This window comes from Colossoma macropomum, unplaced genomic scaffold, assembly GCF_904425465.1.
Source record: "Colossoma macropomum unplaced genomic scaffold, Colossoma_macropomum, whole genome shotgun sequence".
Lineage (NCBI taxonomy): Eukaryota > Metazoa > Chordata > Actinopteri > Characiformes > Serrasalmidae > Colossoma > Colossoma macropomum.
In genome coordinates this window covers 28,434,577-28,453,216 of record NW_023494809.1, presented here as the reverse complement: position 1 = coordinate 28,453,216, position 18,640 = coordinate 28,434,577, and the positions used below count along the sequence as shown (strand labels likewise).

Here is an 18,640-nt window from a genome sequence, read left to right as displayed (position 1 = left end):
AGCGGACGTGCATGAGTGAACTCGCTGCCATGACGATTTGCCGGGCCGAGCAGACCGCTCCGCCAATAAAAAAATAACCAGCGCTGGGAAAAAAAAAAGAGGGAAAAAAAAAAGATGTCCAACTCTGAAGGGAGAGGAAGTGTAAAAGGAAATGAAAGAAGGGTGGTGGCCGCTGGCTGGTGCGCGCGTGTGCATGACTGTGTGAATGGAACTCTGCATACTGGAGAGTTAAGCAGGTGAGCGGTCAGTTAATTCAGTTTTGCAAAAATGGGGAACACAAAACCACCGGTGGTTCCAAAACGCACCGTCATATTCTTTACTTCTTAACATTCAGATTTCATAAGCTACATTCTAAAGGTGGGGGTCGTATGAGAGCTGTAACTGTCTTCTTTCCAGTCAAATAGATGGGTGATGTCATTTTAAACCCTTATAATAAAAGAAGCTGAACTACTATTTTTTTTTCTACCGAAAGTCGACCCATTTTTCCACAAATCTGGGCTATAAACTATAAACAGATGGCGTCTCTTCAGTGATCTGCTCTGTAAACATCACTTTTATAAAATAATACAAAGAGTGTCTAAGATTTTTGGCTTTCAGCAGTAAATTGTAAGCATATAGAATTATGTTTATGATCATAAAACACATTTTCTGTTCATTTTAAGGGGAGCTTTTACAAAAGAAAAAAAAAAACATTTACAGTTATTTCATGCAGTTACTGAATAATTTGCCACGATTTGGGCATCTAAATTCAGATGGAAAAACCAAAATACACCCACGAGCATAAGAGGTTAAAAAAGTGATATGTACTTTCAGCTTGAGGGACAAACAACTTGCAATAGTCAGAAACCACCCTTCATTAATCATAAAGTTATTCGTTCTCAGCATCAGAACAAAAACAAGTAAACAGAATATTTCACAGTTCCTCAAAGAATCTGCAGACACACCTCCAAAGTTCAGTCTTAGAAGCTGGTTGATCATTTTCTGAAGTAATCACATTCAGTGGTGTTGAGGTCTGGACTCTGGGGTGGTCAGTCCATCGTTCAGCTTCTTTGTTTGATGTGTCCGTCTCCTTTTCTCAGTGAGGTTCTTCTTGAACAGCTACACATCCTTTCAGACCCACAGCGCTGAGTGGTCTTCTCACAGTGGAAGGATGGACAGAAACACCTGTGGATGTTTTCAGATCTGAAGCAGCTTGATTTTCTCCTCTCTCTCAGAGATGAAGGCTTTAAGTGCTGTTTATCTGATGGGGGGCAGTTTTAAACATTACCTATCCTCACACTGAGTGAAGGGGTGGGGGGCGGAGGAGGGACTCCTGGCCTCGGATTGCTTTGGTATCGTTGGGGATCAAACCCATAGGCTCCTGATTAGTGCTGTGAGGTAGGCTATTTATCGGTATTGTCATAAATTATGTCACAATTTGTCACCATATGCTTTTCTGAGCCTTCCGCCCAATGACTGCCGGAATAGGCTCCAGCTCGACCCAGAAGGATAAGCGGCTTAGAAGGTGTGTGTGCGCGTGCTTTTCTTAGTAAAAATAATTTTAAAAAAATATGTAAAATATGTATGGTGACGCATTGTGTTTCATTAAAACTCAAAGTATCAAATTTTGATATTGGTTCATTCTATAGAAAACAGATATATTACACTTGAAAAACTTGTTAGGATTACAATTTATTTATATTTTAAAATAAAACAATAAGTTATTTTAAAAATTACACTTCAGCCACCAATTTAGCAATAATTTTTTTAAATCAATTATCTAGACTTCCAAGCACCACAGAAGAGCTCATCCTCACAGTCATGTGTAAAGGCTGAGGCCATATTGTGAAGAAAAAAACATGTTTTTATATACTCTATAATCTATAATAATCTATACATGACTATGGAATATATAAATTAAATGACATGAACAAAACAAATGCCAAATAAATATTATAAAATATATAATGAAAGTTGTTGTCCCCAGGAGTCGTGTCACTGGTGTTACTGCACAACAAAAAATCTCTTATTTTGAAATAAAAGTCACAGTGATGACATCACTTGACTTCCTTTTACCTGTTTTCTGAGGATCTATGAAGAAAAGCACATGGTGAGTCCACTGTGTCTTTCAGTTATCAGAGATTTTCTCCTTTAGCTCATGATTTCATATGAAGCTTTTAGCTGAAGTCACTGGTGTGACCGACTTTATTCTGAGGTAATTGTGAAAAAATAGAATACAAATGGATTAAATTACATATTCAATGATTGACAACATGTGGTTTGATGCTCTGTAGCAGCCATTTAGTAAAATGCATTTTTCATTAAAATGTCTCTGGTGTTTACTTTATTATGTGTAACACCGATGAGGATCGGTAACACCAGTGACTCCTATGGAGAGATAGAACAGTGGACATTCCTGTAGAATGACCCTGTTACATTATGCCACATCGCCCACCTTTACTCCTGATAACTGGGCAAAAACTTTGATGGTTTTGGTGTCTACCAGGTCTTCCAGGTGGTTACCAGGTGTCCCATCTTCTCTGTAGCTTATCATCACTTTTTTTAAACTCCAGTTTTAGAAACTCTTGTTTCTCCACTTATTTTACCTTAAGGTTCTCCTTCTTTACACATACGGAATATCTTACATCTGACCTTCTCAGAAATATCCCCCCCCAACAATAATTTTGACTTAATGGCTGTTTTGTCTGGAAATTAAATTAATGAAGGGTCTCTGATTTTGTACAGTACCGTATATTTTAAAATAAAGATCTTGGTCGGCTCCGGTTATGTTCAACTGTAAGGAACAGCAATAATGTTGCTGGGTCAAACTGACCCGATGCGTGTTTAACCATCCGAAAGTAGTTTAAAAATATATATTTTTCTTCATAAACATTATCTTTAGCTCAATTAATATCAATGTAATCATCCATTACAGATCATGGTTTATTATTAAAAAATTCACTCATTTTTCATTTAAAAATAATTTTCAACCTATTTGTTTGGTACATTTGTTTTATTCAGTCTTATTTAGACCTTTTCAACATTTCTGATGTATTTTCTGCCATGGGACATGCTGATTAATGTAAATAAAACATCTCTTCTGTTTTGGGTCAAACTGATTCCCTAAATTCAAATCAAACTAAATGAGCCATAAGTCCAGTGGAAAAGTTTTGATGCTCCAAAAATTATTAAAAATATTTTTCCAGGCTCCCAAATGGGGCACCCATCTCAGAGTTGGCCCTTTCATCAGGAGATGCTACAGCCATCCGTGGCCAGGAGTCCAAGAGAGCACAGTTGTCCTCGTTCTCTCTGGGTGGGGGAGGACGGCCACCCGTATCCCTCCCACCCCTCATCACCCAGCGTGACGCTAGTCAGTGCAGGTGTCTGTTAGCTGACAGGACTAGCGGTTAGTGTTCTCCTCCAAGCATGTTCGGCTGTCCAATGACGTTGCATGAGCGGCAGTATGAAAAGATGCAGTGGTGCTTCACAGGTTGCGGAGGAAGCCTGTGCTGGCCTTCACCCTCATAGAGCTGGTGGTATTGTGTGATTGGGGGAGTCTTAACTAGTGGGTGGAACTGGAAATGACTAAATTGGGGAGAAAATTAGGGCAAATCTGTATTTTTAAACTTTCTAATGGGTCAATTTGACCCGCACCCTAACAGGAGGGTTAAACAGAATTTTCCTAATATTAAACTTAACACTCACTCTAACCTTAACCTTAACAGAATACTCCAGCATTTCAACCTAATCTGTCCTATCTGCTGCAATTTATTCCCATGTACTTAGAAAAGAGCTGTACGCATGTAAGAAACAGTAAATGTTGACTCAAAACACACATAAAACACAAGCCTACGAGAAGATGTTTGTTATTTTACTAAGTGCAAGGAAAACAGGGAATGTTGACGTGATTGTCACGTCATGAAAGTTTACCTTATGATTTGTCATAATAGCAATTTTATTGTCTTTTTGTTCAAAATATGCAAATATTAAAGTCTCAAGTTGGGAAATTAGCCTTTAGCTATCTTGCTTAAATGAAAAACAAGACTTTCTGTGTCGCTCACACCACGCAGGAACAGTATGTGTGAAACAGGTATAAGCAATGAGAATTTGCATGTTGTTCACTTGAACGGCTCCTTCGCAACTCTTTAAAACGGCTTAATTAATTTTTATTGTTGAGACATAAAAATATGGTTGTGAAAGCTAACAGCTGTGCAATCAGCTCAAATAACTGCATGTCATAAAGTATGCAGAGAAACAGATGGACTACAGTCTATAACTGTAGAACTACAAAGTGCACCTATATAGTAAGTGGTGCTGATAAAATGGACAGTGAGCGTAGAAACAAGGAGGTGGTCATAATGCATGCCGGCGTCAGCAATGAGTGCACCTGAAAGTAGCTGAGTTCACCATTTAGATGAGGTCTGGATCCTTTCAGAAGTGTGCAAACAACCTTTAAGCATCATGTTAGGTACCTTATCATGCACAGTCATGCAGCTAGCCGCATCCTGCTGCAGAATCTCCGTCACTCCGTTGGCCAGCCGCTCGTATTTCAGTTTGGGCTCCTCCTCGCTGTCCTCCTCCTGGGGGGAAAACACACAAGTACACATGTTTTCACAGACCTGATCACGAACCAAACAGTGGAACATAAACCCATAATTAAAGTAAGTTTGGTATTAAAACCTGACACATCACCTACACCCTTCATCGCCCTGCTTTCTTTTATCACTTGCTGAAACTTCTAGCTTCTATAAGGATGGTGGTAGAGCAGGTGAATGTGTAACTGAATATAATATGATTTGTGGGCAAGATTCTGAGCACCTGCACCAAAGCTGTCCTCAGGCTGCCAATTCTTCGTCTTTAATCAGAACTTTATCCCTTCACAGGGGCTCCGCGCTGTCAGAATGCCCTCACGCCATTTCTCCTCAGCAAATCCTCTCAGGAATCTCCACAATGAACAATGAACTGTTCAGCTCCATCCTCACTAGTTCAGCCGTAGCACAACGCTGCTCGTAACAGTGCCATTCAAGTTCAGGTTTAAGGAATGGTTCGTCAAAAAACCCATCAAATTTACACAATTTTCCTCTTACCCCAAACGTAGCTGATCAGCCAAGACATGTTTGGTGTCTGAAGTTTGCTCCTTTAGTGTTGCACTGAAGCTAAGGCTAACGTAGCTAATAAGCAATGGAAGCTAACCCACTAAGTTAGTCGTTTTCAACATGTCTAATCGTCATATACTTACCTCAAACTACACTGAGTTGTTAAGTAATCTCAATCAGACTAAGGCCCAATCCTATTTCACTTCTTGCCCCAACCACTTAGCCCTAGCCCTCCATTTTGTGTGTTCTCGTCTAGGGGTAGGGTGTCCCGATTCTTGTTGAGATAGAGGGGGAGGGTGAAGTGTTAGGGCTACATGACCCTCCAAATGGAGGTTTTTCAGAGACTCCAAACAGAGAGTTATGAGGAAAAAAAGAAAAACCGGCAAGATGGCTGAACAAGAGACCAAAGAAACCCACAAACGTGAGAATTTTCTCTGTTAAAAAATTACGATAACCACTGTATTATCTTAGTTTAATGTGGTTTCAGTGTATTATGGTCCTTTTTCTTCATAACAAGCATAAAAATCGCTAGTAGTTGCTGTTATCTCGATAGCTAGCTAGCTAAATTTCCCGTTACACCTTAAATGGTGCAGCAGTTACATTTGGTGCCTCAGGCATCACAACTGCTGCACCATTTAAGGTGGAACAGGAAAATTCGAACAAGAAGCTGGTGAATATCTGACTTCAGCTTCATATCACTGAAGAATTAGGGGTGGGTGATAATAAATAATTGCCCCCCTCTTTGAAGGCATATGATGCCCTAAATGTAACTAAAGCCCAGCAGTGAGGAGCTGAACTTTACCCTCCTCTGCTGTCACTGCAGACTGGCAGGGTCGCCTACAGAGCAGCACTAGTAGCTGTTAATGAAGTGATGCTCTTTTTATTTGAGGGTCCCATTTCAGAGGGAAGATTTCAACCACTACCCCTTATAACTCAGTTCCATTTGGAAAGGTGACACTCAAAAACAAAACGTAAGGGTAAAAATATGAAATAGGATTGGGCCTAAACAGTTGTACTAGCCATCTTGCAGCTTTGCCTGTACTTGTGTTCACACCAGTAAGGCTATTTTAGATCACCTAAAAATAAGACACATTTAAGAGGCAAGTGTATGATGATGTAGACATGCAGACAGCATAACGGACACACACAGCGTGTGCAAAATAAAAGCACACTTCTTTTCTAAACACTTATCAGCTGCATTTGGTAAAGTACTGTGCAAAAGTCAGAGAACAAGCTTAGTTTATTTAAGTTCTAGTTAAAACAGCCATTAAGAACAAAATATTTCTGGGGAGACTGATATGAGATACTTCACAAAAAAAAAAAACGGAATTTCAAAAACTAGAATTCAAAATGTATTAAAAGCTATCGAGAAAACGTGACTCCTAACAACCACCTGGAAGACCTGGCAGACACCCAAACTGCCCCATCAGATAAACAGCACTTAAAGCCTTCATCTTTGAGAGAGAGGAGAAAATCAAGCTGCTTCAGATCTGAAAACATCCACAGGTGTTTCTGTCCATCCTTCCACTGTGAGAAGACGACTCAGCGCTGTGGGTCTGACAGGATGTGTAGCTGATCAAGAAGAACCTCACTGAGAAAAGGAGACGGACACATCAAACAAAGAAGCTGAACGATGGACTGACCACCCCAGAGTCCAGACCTCAACACCACTGAATGTGTTTGATTACTTCAGAAAATGATCAACCAGCTTCTAAGACTGAACTTTGGAGGTGTGTCTGCAGATTCTTTGAGCTGAAAGTGAGTCTCCTGAAAAGAATGGAAGCTGGAATAAAGGGAAAAGCGACACACTGAACACTCAAACATCTGTTTCTGATCTTTTGATGCTGAAACATCAAAGACTCGCTTAACGGCCGTTTCTGGCTGGAAATTATTAAATTCTGGTGGTCTCTGACTTCTGCACAGTACCGCACATCCGAAGCTGTTTTTCTCTTCGTAGCCAAACAAGCTTGCACGTCCATTTCCTGTTCTCTCCAGATGTGAAATTTCTAATGCTTGGACATTTGTCATGGTCTACAGAGCCATTATAGAAGAGAAAGAAAGAGAGGAAGGGAAAAAAAAACGACAAACTTTCTATGAGAAGGGGTGTGTGTGTGTGTGTGTGTGTGTGTGTGTGTGTGTGTGTGTGTGTGTGTGTGTGTGTGTGGTGGGGGCTGTGATATCTCTGCCGTTTCATATCCCATAATTTCTGCCTCTTGTTAGTGTTTGCCGTTGCCACGCTGACGTGGTGGATGAGTGTTGTGCTGGCGTTTCCGCGCGGCTCCTAATTGGTGCCCTGGGGAGCAGGGGATGAAGGGAAGTCTGTCTTTAATTGCCCCGTTCCAGGAGTGGTGTGACCATCCACAGACTCCTCTGCCACTCACACACGCTCTCCAACCCTCATTCTCTCTCTCTCTCCCCTCTATCTATCTTCCCTCGTTCCCTCTCTCTCGATTCTCTAGTCAGAAAGCAGATTGCATGGCCATGTTGAAGCGAGGGGCTTCAAATCCACACACAGATTAATGTCAGCCTAAAGCCCGGCGTCCTCCCTCCATTCCCTCCGTGACATCACGTCTCCAGGCTTCGGCACGTTTTCCGCACTCGAGTGAGACATAATTCTCCCCCAGCAAGAAATTTCAGAGCGGTGGCTTTGTGACTGAAGATAGCAGAAGCACTCTGTCCACAACAAGCATTAGACACAGAGAGAGAGAGAGAGTAATGGATGAGGGAGGTGGGGTTACTGCAGATGTTCATAAAAAAGACCTAAAGGAAATGAGAGAGGCTGGAGAACCGAGAACCTTTTCAAACACCACATCTGGCAGGACGGCCTGAGCAACGCCGACAGTCTGGTCATGAAGTAAGAAACAAAATACAAGATTTTGTGTGAATGTTTATGTTTCAGAGAGGGGAGAGGTAGAGAGAGGGAGAGAGGCAGGCAGTAAGTAGAGATAGAAAGGGATAAATACAGAGACAGAGCAAGAAAGAAAAGAAAGAGAGAGAAAGAAGAGAAAGAGTGGAAAAGAAGAGAAAGAGAGACAGTGGGAAAGAAAAGCAAGAGAGAGAAAGTGGGAAAGAAAAGAAAGAGAGAGCAAATATCCAAGATTTGGTGCATTTTTGACAAAAAGAGAGACAGAGAGAGAAGAGAAAGAGAGAGAGAGAAAAGTGAGAGAGAGCGAGAGAGAGAAAGAAAACAGAGAGCGAGTGAGAAAGAGAGTGAGAGCGAGAAAAACAGAAAAAGTAAAAAGAAGAAGGAGAGAGTACAAAGAGAAAGAGGAAGGTGGAAAGAGAGTAGAGAAAAAGGAAAGAGAGTAGAGAAAAAAGAAAGAGGGATAGAGAAAGAGAGTCAAAAGAGAAAGAAGGAAACAGACAGAGAGTAAAAAGAGAAAGAAGGAGACAGAAAGAGAGAGAGAACAAAAAGAGGAGAGAAAGAGAGTAAAAAGAGAAAGAAGGAGACAGACAGAGAGTAAAAAGAGAAAGAAGGAGACAGAAAGAGAGTAAAAAGAGAAAGAAGGAGACAGAAAGAGAGAAGAAAACAAAGAAAGAGGGAGAGAAAGAGAGTAAAAAGAGAAAAAGGAGACAGAGGGAGAGTAAAAAGAGAAAGAAGACAAAGAGTAAAAAGAGAAAAAATGAGAGAAAAAGAAAAGACAAAAAGAGCGATAGAGAAAGAGAGCAAAAGAGAAAGGAGACAGAAAGAGAGAGAGTAAAAAGAGAAAGAAGGAGACAGCGAGAGAGTAAAAAGAGAAAGGAGGCAGAAAGAGTAAAAAGAGAAAGAAGGAGGCAGAAAGAGTAAAAAGAGAAAGAAGGAGACAGAATGAGGTCTAAAAAGAGAAAGAAGGAGACAGAATGAGGTCTAAAAAGAGAAAGAAGGAGACAAAAGAGAGAGTAAAAAGAGAAAGAAGGAGACAGGGAGAGTAAAAAGAGAAAGAAGGAGACAGAGAGAGTAAAAAGAGAAAGCAGGAGACAGAAAGAGTAAAAAGAGAAAGAAGGAGACAGAATGAGGTCTAAAAAGAGAAAGAAGGAGACAGAATGAGGTCTAAAAAGAGAAAGAAGGAGACAGCAAGAGAGAGTAAAAAGAGAAAGAAGGAGACAGGGAGAGTAAAAAGAGAAAGAAGGAGACAGAACGAGGTCTAAAAAGGAAAAGAAGGAGACAAAAGAGAAAAAGAGAGTAAAAAGAAAGGACAGCCTATATTGTAGGCTTGATTAAACCGCACTGTGGGGGCCACAGCGATGATTCCCATGCCTTAAACTGACTGACTGTAATGTGCAGTGTGAGAATGTAGAGCTCAAACACGTCGACCACTGATATTCTGATATAACGGTCATCACTTTCTCTCTAAACTGCAAGGGAATGTTCATCTCATGGCGCATATAAGACGTCATCACGTCCGCAGACATACAAAGTCCACAGTCACGCTGCACGTTCCTGAGTGAACATGAAAATTATGATTCAGGACTTTTAAAAATCATACCACCTTAAATAATCAACCATAAATGGACCTGTGGCTTGATCAGACTGGACAGGTGACACACAAGGGACAAAGCAGACGATATGCCTCTCTTCCAGTTATTAAACAGCCGGTTAACAGAGAGTAAACCGAGAAAAAGAGAGCGTAAAAAGAGAAAGAAGGAGACAGAGAGAGAGAGTACAAAGAGAAAGAAGGATACAGAGAGAGTAAAAAAGAGAAAGAAGGAGACAGTGAAAGAGAGTAAAAAGAGAAAGGAGACAGAGAGAGTAAAAAGAGAAAGGAGGAGACAGAGAGAGGTAAAAAGAGAAAGGAGGAGACAGAAAGAGAGTAAAACGAGAAAGAATGAGACAGAGAGAGTAAAAAGAGAAAGAAGGAGACAGAGAGAGAGAGAGAGTAAAAAGAGAAAGGAGGAGACAGAAGGAGTAAAAAGAGAAAGGAGACACAGAGAGAGAGTAAAACGAGAAAGAATGAGACAGAGAGAGTAAAAAGAAAAGAAGGAGACAGAGAGAGGTAAAAAGAGAAAGGAGGAGACAGAAAGTGAGTAAAAAGATAAAGAAGGAGACAAAGAGAGAGAGTAAAATGAGAAGGAATGAGAGAGAGTAAAACGAGAAAGGAGACAGAAAGAAAGTAAAAAGAGAAAGAAGGAGACAGACAGTGAAACGAGAAAGAAGGAGACAGAGAGAGAGTAAAATGAGAAAGATGGAGACAGAGAGAGAGTAAAAAGAGAAAGAAGGAGACAGAGAGAGTAAAAAGAGAAAGAAGGAGACAGACAGACAGAGTAAAATGAGAAAGAAGGAGACAGAAAGAGTAAGAAGAGAAAAAAGGAGAAAGAAAGAGGTGTAAAAAGAGAAAAAAGGAGACAGAGAGAGGTAAAAAGAGAAAGGAGGAGACAGAAAGTGAGTAAAAAGATAAAGAAGGAGACAAAGAGAGAGAGTAAAATGAGAAGGAATGAGAGAGAGTAAAACGAGAAAGGAGACAGAAAGAAAGTAAAAAGAGAAAGAAGGAGACAGACAGTGAAACGAGAAAGAAGGAGACAGAGAGAGAGTAAAATGAGAAAGATGGAGACAGAGAGAGAGTAAAAAGAGAAAGAAGGATACAGAGAGAGTAAAAAAGAGAAAGAAGGAGACAGTGAAAGAGAGTAAAAAGAGAAAGGAGACAGAGAGTAAAAAGAGAAAGGAGGAGACAGAGAGAGGTAAAAAGAGAAAGGAGGAGACAGAAAGAGAGTAAAAAGATAAAAAAGGAGACAAAGAGAGAGAGTAAAACGAGAAAGAATGAGACAGAGAGAGTAAAAAGAGAAAGAAGGAGACAGAGAGAGGTAAAAAGAGAAAGGAGGAGACAGAAAGTGAGTAAAAAGATAAAGAAGGAGACAAAGAGAGAGAGTAAAATGAGAAGGAATGAGAGAGAGTAAAACGAGAAAGGAGACAGAAAGAAAGTAAAAAGAGAAAGAAGGAGACAGACAGTGAAACGAGAAAGAAGGAGACAGAGAGAGAGTAAAATGAGAAAGATGGAGACAGAGAGAGAGTAAAAAGAGAAAGAAGGAGACAGAGAGAGTAAAAAGAGAAAGAAGGAGACAGACAGACAGAGTAAAATGAGAAAGAAGGAGACAGAAAGAGTAAGAAGAGAAAAAAGGAGAAAGAAAGAGGTGTAAAAAGAGAAAAAAGGAGACAGTGAGTAAAACGAGAAAGAAGGAGACAGAAAGAAAGTAAAAAGAGAAAGAAGGGGACAGAAAGAGTAAAAAGAGAAAGAAGGGGACAGAAAGAGTAAAAAGAGAAAAAAGGAGACAGAAAGAGGTGTAAAAAGAGAAAGAAGGAGACAGTGAGAGAGAGTAAAAAGAGAAAGAAAGACAGTGAGGGAGAGAAAGGAGACCGAGAGAGTAAAAAGAGAAAGAAGGAGACAGAGAGAGAGAGTAAAAAGAGAAAGAAGGAGAGAGAGAGAGTAAAAACAGAAAGAAGGAGACAGAGAGAGTAAAAAGAGAAAGAAGGAGACGGAGAGAGAGAGAGAGAGAGTGTAAAAAGAGAAAGAAGGAGACAGAGAGAGAGTAAAAACAGAAAGAGAGAGAAAGAGAGAGAGTAAAAAGAGAAAGAAGGAGACAGAGAGACAGTAAAACGAGAAAGAAGGAGACAGAGAGAGTAAAACGAGAAAGAAGGAGACAGAGAGAGTAAAACGAGAAAGAAGGAGAAAGAAGGAGATGATATGCCTCTCTTCCAGTTATTAAACAGCTGGTTATTCACACACAGGATATTTGTCGTCTTCCAGAGATGATAATCCAAACCTTCTCTTACCTCTGACTCGTCTGTGGACTCCTCACTGGGTTTCCTTCCCTGGAAAACAGACTCAGCATTAGCATCACATGGAATGGCAGCTGAGTAATTAGTAATAAGTTAAAGGGAACTTCCACCAATTTTTGGGAATTTTCTGCATAATTCAGTGTTTGAGATGTAGACAGAGAGATTCAGAGTGGTTTGGTGTGAAATGGTTCAGATGTCTTTACAGTGGTGGTGATAGGAACCAGGGGTCACCATGACTACAACACAAATATAGACATTTTATTTACTATCCAGAACCACCAGTGAACCTACACGAGTCTTCTGAGATCTTATATGTAATGTTGATGATGGTAAAAGTCATAAATCTAAACAAAATACATTTTCTCTGGGGACTATCTTGCCTCACAACGCCCTGCATGTATCCCTCCACCACAAATTGATTTTAAAAGTTAAGGTTTGAGATAAAAGATAAGGTTTTTCTGGCCAAAAACTTGTCAAATCTATCGTAAAGCAACGTCTCGGATATTAAGCAGCGTATTATTAGCCATTTTTATGCAATAACTTTCTGTGAGGGAGCTTTTAGAGGTGGACGTCTGGTTCCTATCACCACCACTGTGAACAATTATGACTCTGTAAGTTTCTCTAGAATGAAGCATTTCACACCAAACCACTCTGAAGACTTTGTTTACATCTTAGCCATTTAATCATAGAGAAATTTTGAAATATTGGTGGAATTCCCCTTTAATTAGGGGTAAAAGTTATTAACACACAGGTCATTTAAGCATATCATCTCGGTGAACAGTGATAAACTGACACATATGGTTGGACGTCCTGAAGCATAGATGTAACACACTTATGCTACCAATAGCTTAAAGGGGAACTCCACCGATTTTTCAAAAGTTCTACATAATTAAATGGCTAAGATGTAAACAGTCATTTACAGTGGTTTGGTGTGAAATGCTCTATTTTAGGGAAACTTACAGTCAGAATCATTCACAGTGGTGGTAATAGGAACCAGATGTCCACCTCTAAAAGCTCCCTCAAAGAAAGTTATTGCATGAAATGGTTATGAATTCACTGCTTGATGACTGAGACACTGTTTTATGGTAAAGTTTTGGCTTAAAAGTATTTCAATACATTCTTGGTGGAGAGGTACATGCAGGGTGTTGTGAGGCAAAATCCCCAAAGAAAACATATTATTTCAGATTTTCCACTATTTTCCCTTCATCAACATTCCACATAAAACTCAGAAGACTCGTGTAGGTTCACTGGTGGTTTTGGATGGTAAATAAAATGTCTATATTTGTGTTGTAGTCATGGCGACCCCTGGTTCCTATCACCACCACTGTGAAGACATCTGAGTCTCTACAATCAACCATTTCAGACCAAACCACTCTGAATGACTCTGTTTACATCTCAAGGACTGGATTATTCAGAAATTCGGAAAAAATTGGTGGAGTTCCCCTTTAACGCTAGCGCAGACAGCCTCCTGGAAAAGCCAATGAGACTGTTAGCATTAGCATTTGCCCTCAGCTTCTTGCTCTAATTTTCTCGTTCCACCTTAAAGGGTGCAGCAGTTACATTCAGGCGCTTCGTATAACTGCAGCACCATTTAAGGTGGAACGGGGAAATTGGAACAAGAAGCTGGCGAAGAGGAAGCAGACTTCAGCCTCCATTTATGGAGTTACCATAACAAATATGTATGTTTATCAAACAGATACTACGCAGTAAACGCACTTTACTCTCCTATGAGGTGAAATAAATGTTTAGTAAAGGAACATAGACGGTTAACCGACCTGCTCCTCCAGCTCAGACATAGCTAACAGCTAACCGCTAGCAGCAATAGCCGTCAGTGTGAGGAAAACAGCGCTGCAGAAGTCCCGTCAGTACCACACCTCCTGTTTAACACTACTCTGGTGATAAGAAGACAGAGGAGGACTGTAGCTGCGGCTGTCTGGGAAAACAGCTTCTCTCTGCAGTTAAAAAGCGCCTAAACTCCTCAATGAAACGCTGCTGCTGCTGCTGCATTTTGACACTAATCATGAACTGTCACATGACAACAACAAGGACCGAGCGCAATGGCATTCTGGGAAATGTAGTTCCCATTTGTGGCCTTTCGTTTTAAAGGGAAACACCACTTTTCAAAATTTCCGCCAGATTAAACGGTTAAGATATAAACAAAGTCATTCAGAGTTGTTTGGTGTGGAACGCTAATTTCTAGAGCAACTTACCGTGTCAGAATTGTTCACAGTGGAGGTGATAGGAACCAGGCGGCTACATGACCCTCCAAACAGAGGTTTTTCAGAGACACTCCAAACAGTATTATGAGAAAAAAAGAGAAACCGGCAAGATGGCTGAACGAGAGACCAAAGAAACCCACAACTGTGAGAAATTTCTCTGTTAAAAATATGATAACCATTGTATTATCTTAGTTTGATGTTGTTTCATTGTATTATGGTCCTTTTCTTCATAACAAGCATAAAAAATAGTAGTAGTGCTGGTGTCAGATAAATTTCCCGTTCCACCTTAAATAGTGCAGCAGTTGCATCCTAGCGCAGAACGCTAAGGTGGAACTGGAAAATTTGAACAAGAAGCTGGTGAATATCTGACTTCAGCTTCATATCACTGAAGAATTAGGGGTGGGTGATAATAAATAACTGCCCCCTCTATGAAGGCATATGATGCCCTAAATGTAACTAAAGCCCAGCAGTGAGGAGCTGAACTTTACCCTCCTCTGCTGTCACTGCAGACTGGCAGGGTCGCCTACAGAGCAGCGCTGGTAGCTGTTAATGAAGTGATGCTCTTTTTATTTGAGGGTCCCATTTCAGAGGGAAGATTTCAACCACTACCCCTTATAACTCAGTTCCAAGGGGCAAAGTGACACTCGAAAACAAGGGGTAGGTGTAAAAAGAAGAAATAGGATTGGGCCTTAGTTTCCATATGTCAACATAATTGACTGATCAACTGTATGTTTAATATTTTAATAATGTTTGCATAGTACATTTAGATTTTAAACATTTTTTTTTCCTGATATGTGCCCTTTAAAGGTTCAGGCACATTCCCCCATCTCGTTCTCCGGGGATTCAGAAAGAGGTCATCATTCAGAGTTAATCATGATTCAACCTCAGGTAAGTGTACATCAGGCTCCATGACACTGTCCAAATATTCAGCTTCCTGTCTGTATAATCCTAATGACCCCGAGGAAAAACAGTCATATTTATACCCTCAGCCCAAGCTTATTCTTATGCGTTTGAGAGGACGGGACATTTGATTAGATTTACTTAGACATTTTTACATTTTGATTCGTAACAGACTGCTGCCATAGACGGCCTTGGGATAGGATCATTTGCGACAGGCTGTCAATACGTCTAACGTGATTATGCTGATGCGGTGTGGCAGGCCAGGGGCAGGGTTGCCATATTCATACAGGTTATATGCTGCGATATGGGCTCTACTGCTTGGGCATGAGTGGACAGTGTGGCATGATGTTTGTTGGCCCAAGGAAAGAGGTAAATAAATGAATATGAATCAAGTATTTTGCTTACAGTACAAGAAATGTCTCATAGTTAGGAAAGTGCATTAGTGCATCATGAAGAATCAGGGTGGCTTAATTGCTTTGATTTTGGAATGTCATAAATGATTATACTTATAATATATTATTTAATTATTAATGTAGCCTCTATTTAACTTATTTTTTTTTTAAAATTAAACATTTTTACTTGTTTTAAGTGATTTTATCAAGTAAAATTATCTCACTATACTGACAGATAATTTTGCTGTTTTTTTTTAAATACACTAAATGCCCAAACTGTCATTACCACTGAGCAACCGAATACCGTTCGCCAAACAAAATGGGCTGTAAGATGCTTTACAGACCGGCTGGAACAAAACAACATTAATACTGATCTGGCAAAAATTGACAAAACTGAGCTAAACCTGATATTGCGGCAGTTTTATGGCTCAGTCTGATTTGGTCAGACTCTGAAGATCAGACTACACGTTTGGTGAATGGTATTGTGTTCATTTCTGGCTGATTCCAGGTTGTTTAGCTGTTCTTCTGTCACAGCTGCCAACTGAAAAGCTGCTCAGTGGTGATGACAGTTTGGGAATTCAGTGTAAGGAGCTGGAGAACGAACTGCCGGCTGTGCAGCGAGTGGGTGGAGCTCGTTACTCTGACGTAGCAACAAGCTGCTCGTTAAGGAACTATAATTTGGTGAAGGAACTGCGAACATTAAAACATATTAAACGCCGCGTTTATTAATTTATTACTTTATTTATTTAACTGTTGTATAAAAGCAATAGAACACTTGAGGAGTGTGTTATCTCCAATAACATCACGGCTGTGATGATCTACGGCGACCAAATCACAGCCGTGATGTTATTTCGCGATAACGCACTCCCTCTTGTGTTCTATTGCTTAAATATTAAATAAATTAAGTAATTGGTTTACATAAAAAATAAGCTGCATCCCAATTAACCCATTAGAATCCCAGACTTATTACATATTAATTCTTATTATTCAGTAACTACAGGGACTTCAATGCAAACTGGTTGAGCTATTCTTAGATTGTAGAAGTGTGTACTAAAACTTGAGGCCCACTGGCGGCCCTGGTCATTTAAGGGGTTAAGGACAGTCCTGTGTAAATACTGCAGTTTCTCTACATTTTTTCCAAGGAATCACAATCAAATCGAATCATTCTGAGGTCAGAGATTTACGCCCCTGCTCGTAATATCTGTTAAAGGCAGTAGTGACCAAATCTTGTACAAGTTGTAAACAAGAAGTCAGGATCAGGGGGGAAATGGTAGATGGAACCCACAGGCTTATCTCGTAGAGCAGACCCCGGCCTTGTCCAGAATACACTATCAGTCTCTTCCGTGTTTTATGAGCTACTACAGAAGAGCGCTTTTGCGGCGTCCGACACCGCGTTAATGTCCACTCATCCATTATAGCTGTAGATTTCATCTGTAGTGTTTTCTCGGTAAAGAGCATGGTAAATAGTTGAAAAGCCCTCAGGTGCTGAAGTCGGGGTCACTTCATCAATGCATTATCCTTACTATAACCGCTAATAATTGATGAGGAGAAGCTTAGTGCTCCCCTGCTTACCGCATCATTGGCTTTGGTCAGTCTACCTTTAGGCTGTTACTGAATTATTCACTCATTTTTCACTTCTTTTCACTACATGGATTTTATACCTGTGATGTTCTGCTAGGGCTACGCTGACTTTTGATTCTGTTCTGTTCGCCCTTAAAGAGATCGTTGTACGGCACGCCGACATTTAATATTGCTTTTGACTTCATCTGGACGAACTGGAAGACGAAACGCAAAATATCCAGGTTGTGATTTGAAATCGATGCTAAGCATTGAGGTTTTTTGGTTTCTGCTGTTGGTGAAATCAGGACGAAATGAATGCAGTGCCTGAAGAAATGAATTATTGCTTTACATACTGAACGTGTTTAGTAGATTGATTTTTTTATGGCTGATTCTGTTTCCAGTTTCTTTGGCTGTGGCCGAAGTTATGGTCAACTTTTATTAGCATTTTTTTATACCCAAATCTCACATCATTTTCTATAATTAAATCATGAAAAAACTCAAATATTGATCATTGGTACAGAAACTCAGAGAAAAATGATTTATGAGAGACTTGGTTCTTGCTTCATATACCAAACCTGAAGTACGAAACCTGGGTGTGATCCTAGACTCTGAGCTCTGTTTTATCTGCATGTAAACACAGTCACTAAAGTAGCTTTTTATCATTTGAGAAATGTCACTAAAGTTCAGCCTTTTCTCTCTCAGAGCGACGCAGAGAAACTTGTTGATGCATTTGCTACAAGCAGAGTTGATCACTGTAATGATCTTCTTACTGGACTTCCTAAGAAAACTATTCATGCCTTACAACTCGTACAAAATGCAGCAGCATCCTAACAAAACCAACACAGAGATCAGATCAGTCCCGTTTAGAAAGAGCTGCACTGGCTGCCTGTATCATTCAGGATAGATTTCAAGGTTCTGCTACTAGTCTTTAAAGCTCAAAACAACCTAGAACCTGCTTACATCACAGAGTGTCTGTCTGTTTATGTTCCGGCACGTAATCTAAGATCTGCAGATAGTGGCCTTCTACAGATACCCTCAGTAAAATACAGAAAACATGGAGAGGCTCTTTCAGTTATTCTGCTTTGAAACTGTGGAACTCAGTTCACCTTTTATTAGACAGTCAAGCTCAGTGCTCACTTTTAAGAAGCATCTAATGATGAAAAGTACTATATAAATAAATATTATTATTTTTATTAAATATTATCATGTGGCCTAAATAAACACTTTTAACTAGTGTTGCAATATAAATAGATCTAAATTAAATACAAATTATTTGCTCTTTAATGGGCTGAACTATTATTGTAAACTCTTAAACAAAAAGTGAGTTACCTTTTTAAATAACGTGCTCCATTGAAAGAAGGAACCAACTGGTTATTTACCACAACGAATCATGCATAATTATGGTATACTATACTGTACTATATTCTATATACATACTATGAGATTTTGGTATAGGTGTAGCAAAACCATTCAAATGCAGTTACAAATGCAAACATTATTATATACTTTCTCGCAAATGGTAGATTAGTGTACGAAATTCAACACAATTGTGTGAATCTGTTGCTGCCTAACACAACAGGCAGCTCTACAGAGGTCATTCATGAATCATATGAAGATGGCAAGAACTGCAAGAAAACAAGGCGGCACCGAGAAGATGCGAATGGAAAAGCTACTTAAGGAGGATGAGGACATATCCGAGCAGGTGTTCAGTGAGAAACGCTGACCTTTATTTACTTAGCTTGT

General features: G+C 39.9%; 1 protein-coding gene across 1 annotated transcript in view; it reads right to left on the bottom strand.

Annotated features, from left to right (window-relative positions):
• The window catches only part of vps41 (VPS41 subunit of HOPS complex), a 56,890-nt gene extending 43,030 nt beyond the window's left edge, over positions 1-13,860 (bottom strand). Inside the window, exons 1-3 of the mRNA XM_036558881.1 lie at positions 13,602-13,860; positions 11,821-11,859; positions 4,452-4,559 (exon numbers count right to left, since the gene is read on the bottom strand). Coding sequence (XP_036414774.1) covers positions 4,452-4,559; positions 11,821-11,859; positions 13,602-13,622 — 168 coding nt within the window. The 5' untranslated portion in view covers positions 13,623-13,860. The remainder of the gene's footprint in view (positions 1-4,451; positions 4,560-11,820; positions 11,860-13,601) is intronic.
• Positions 13,861-18,640: the final 4,780 nt, after the last annotated feature.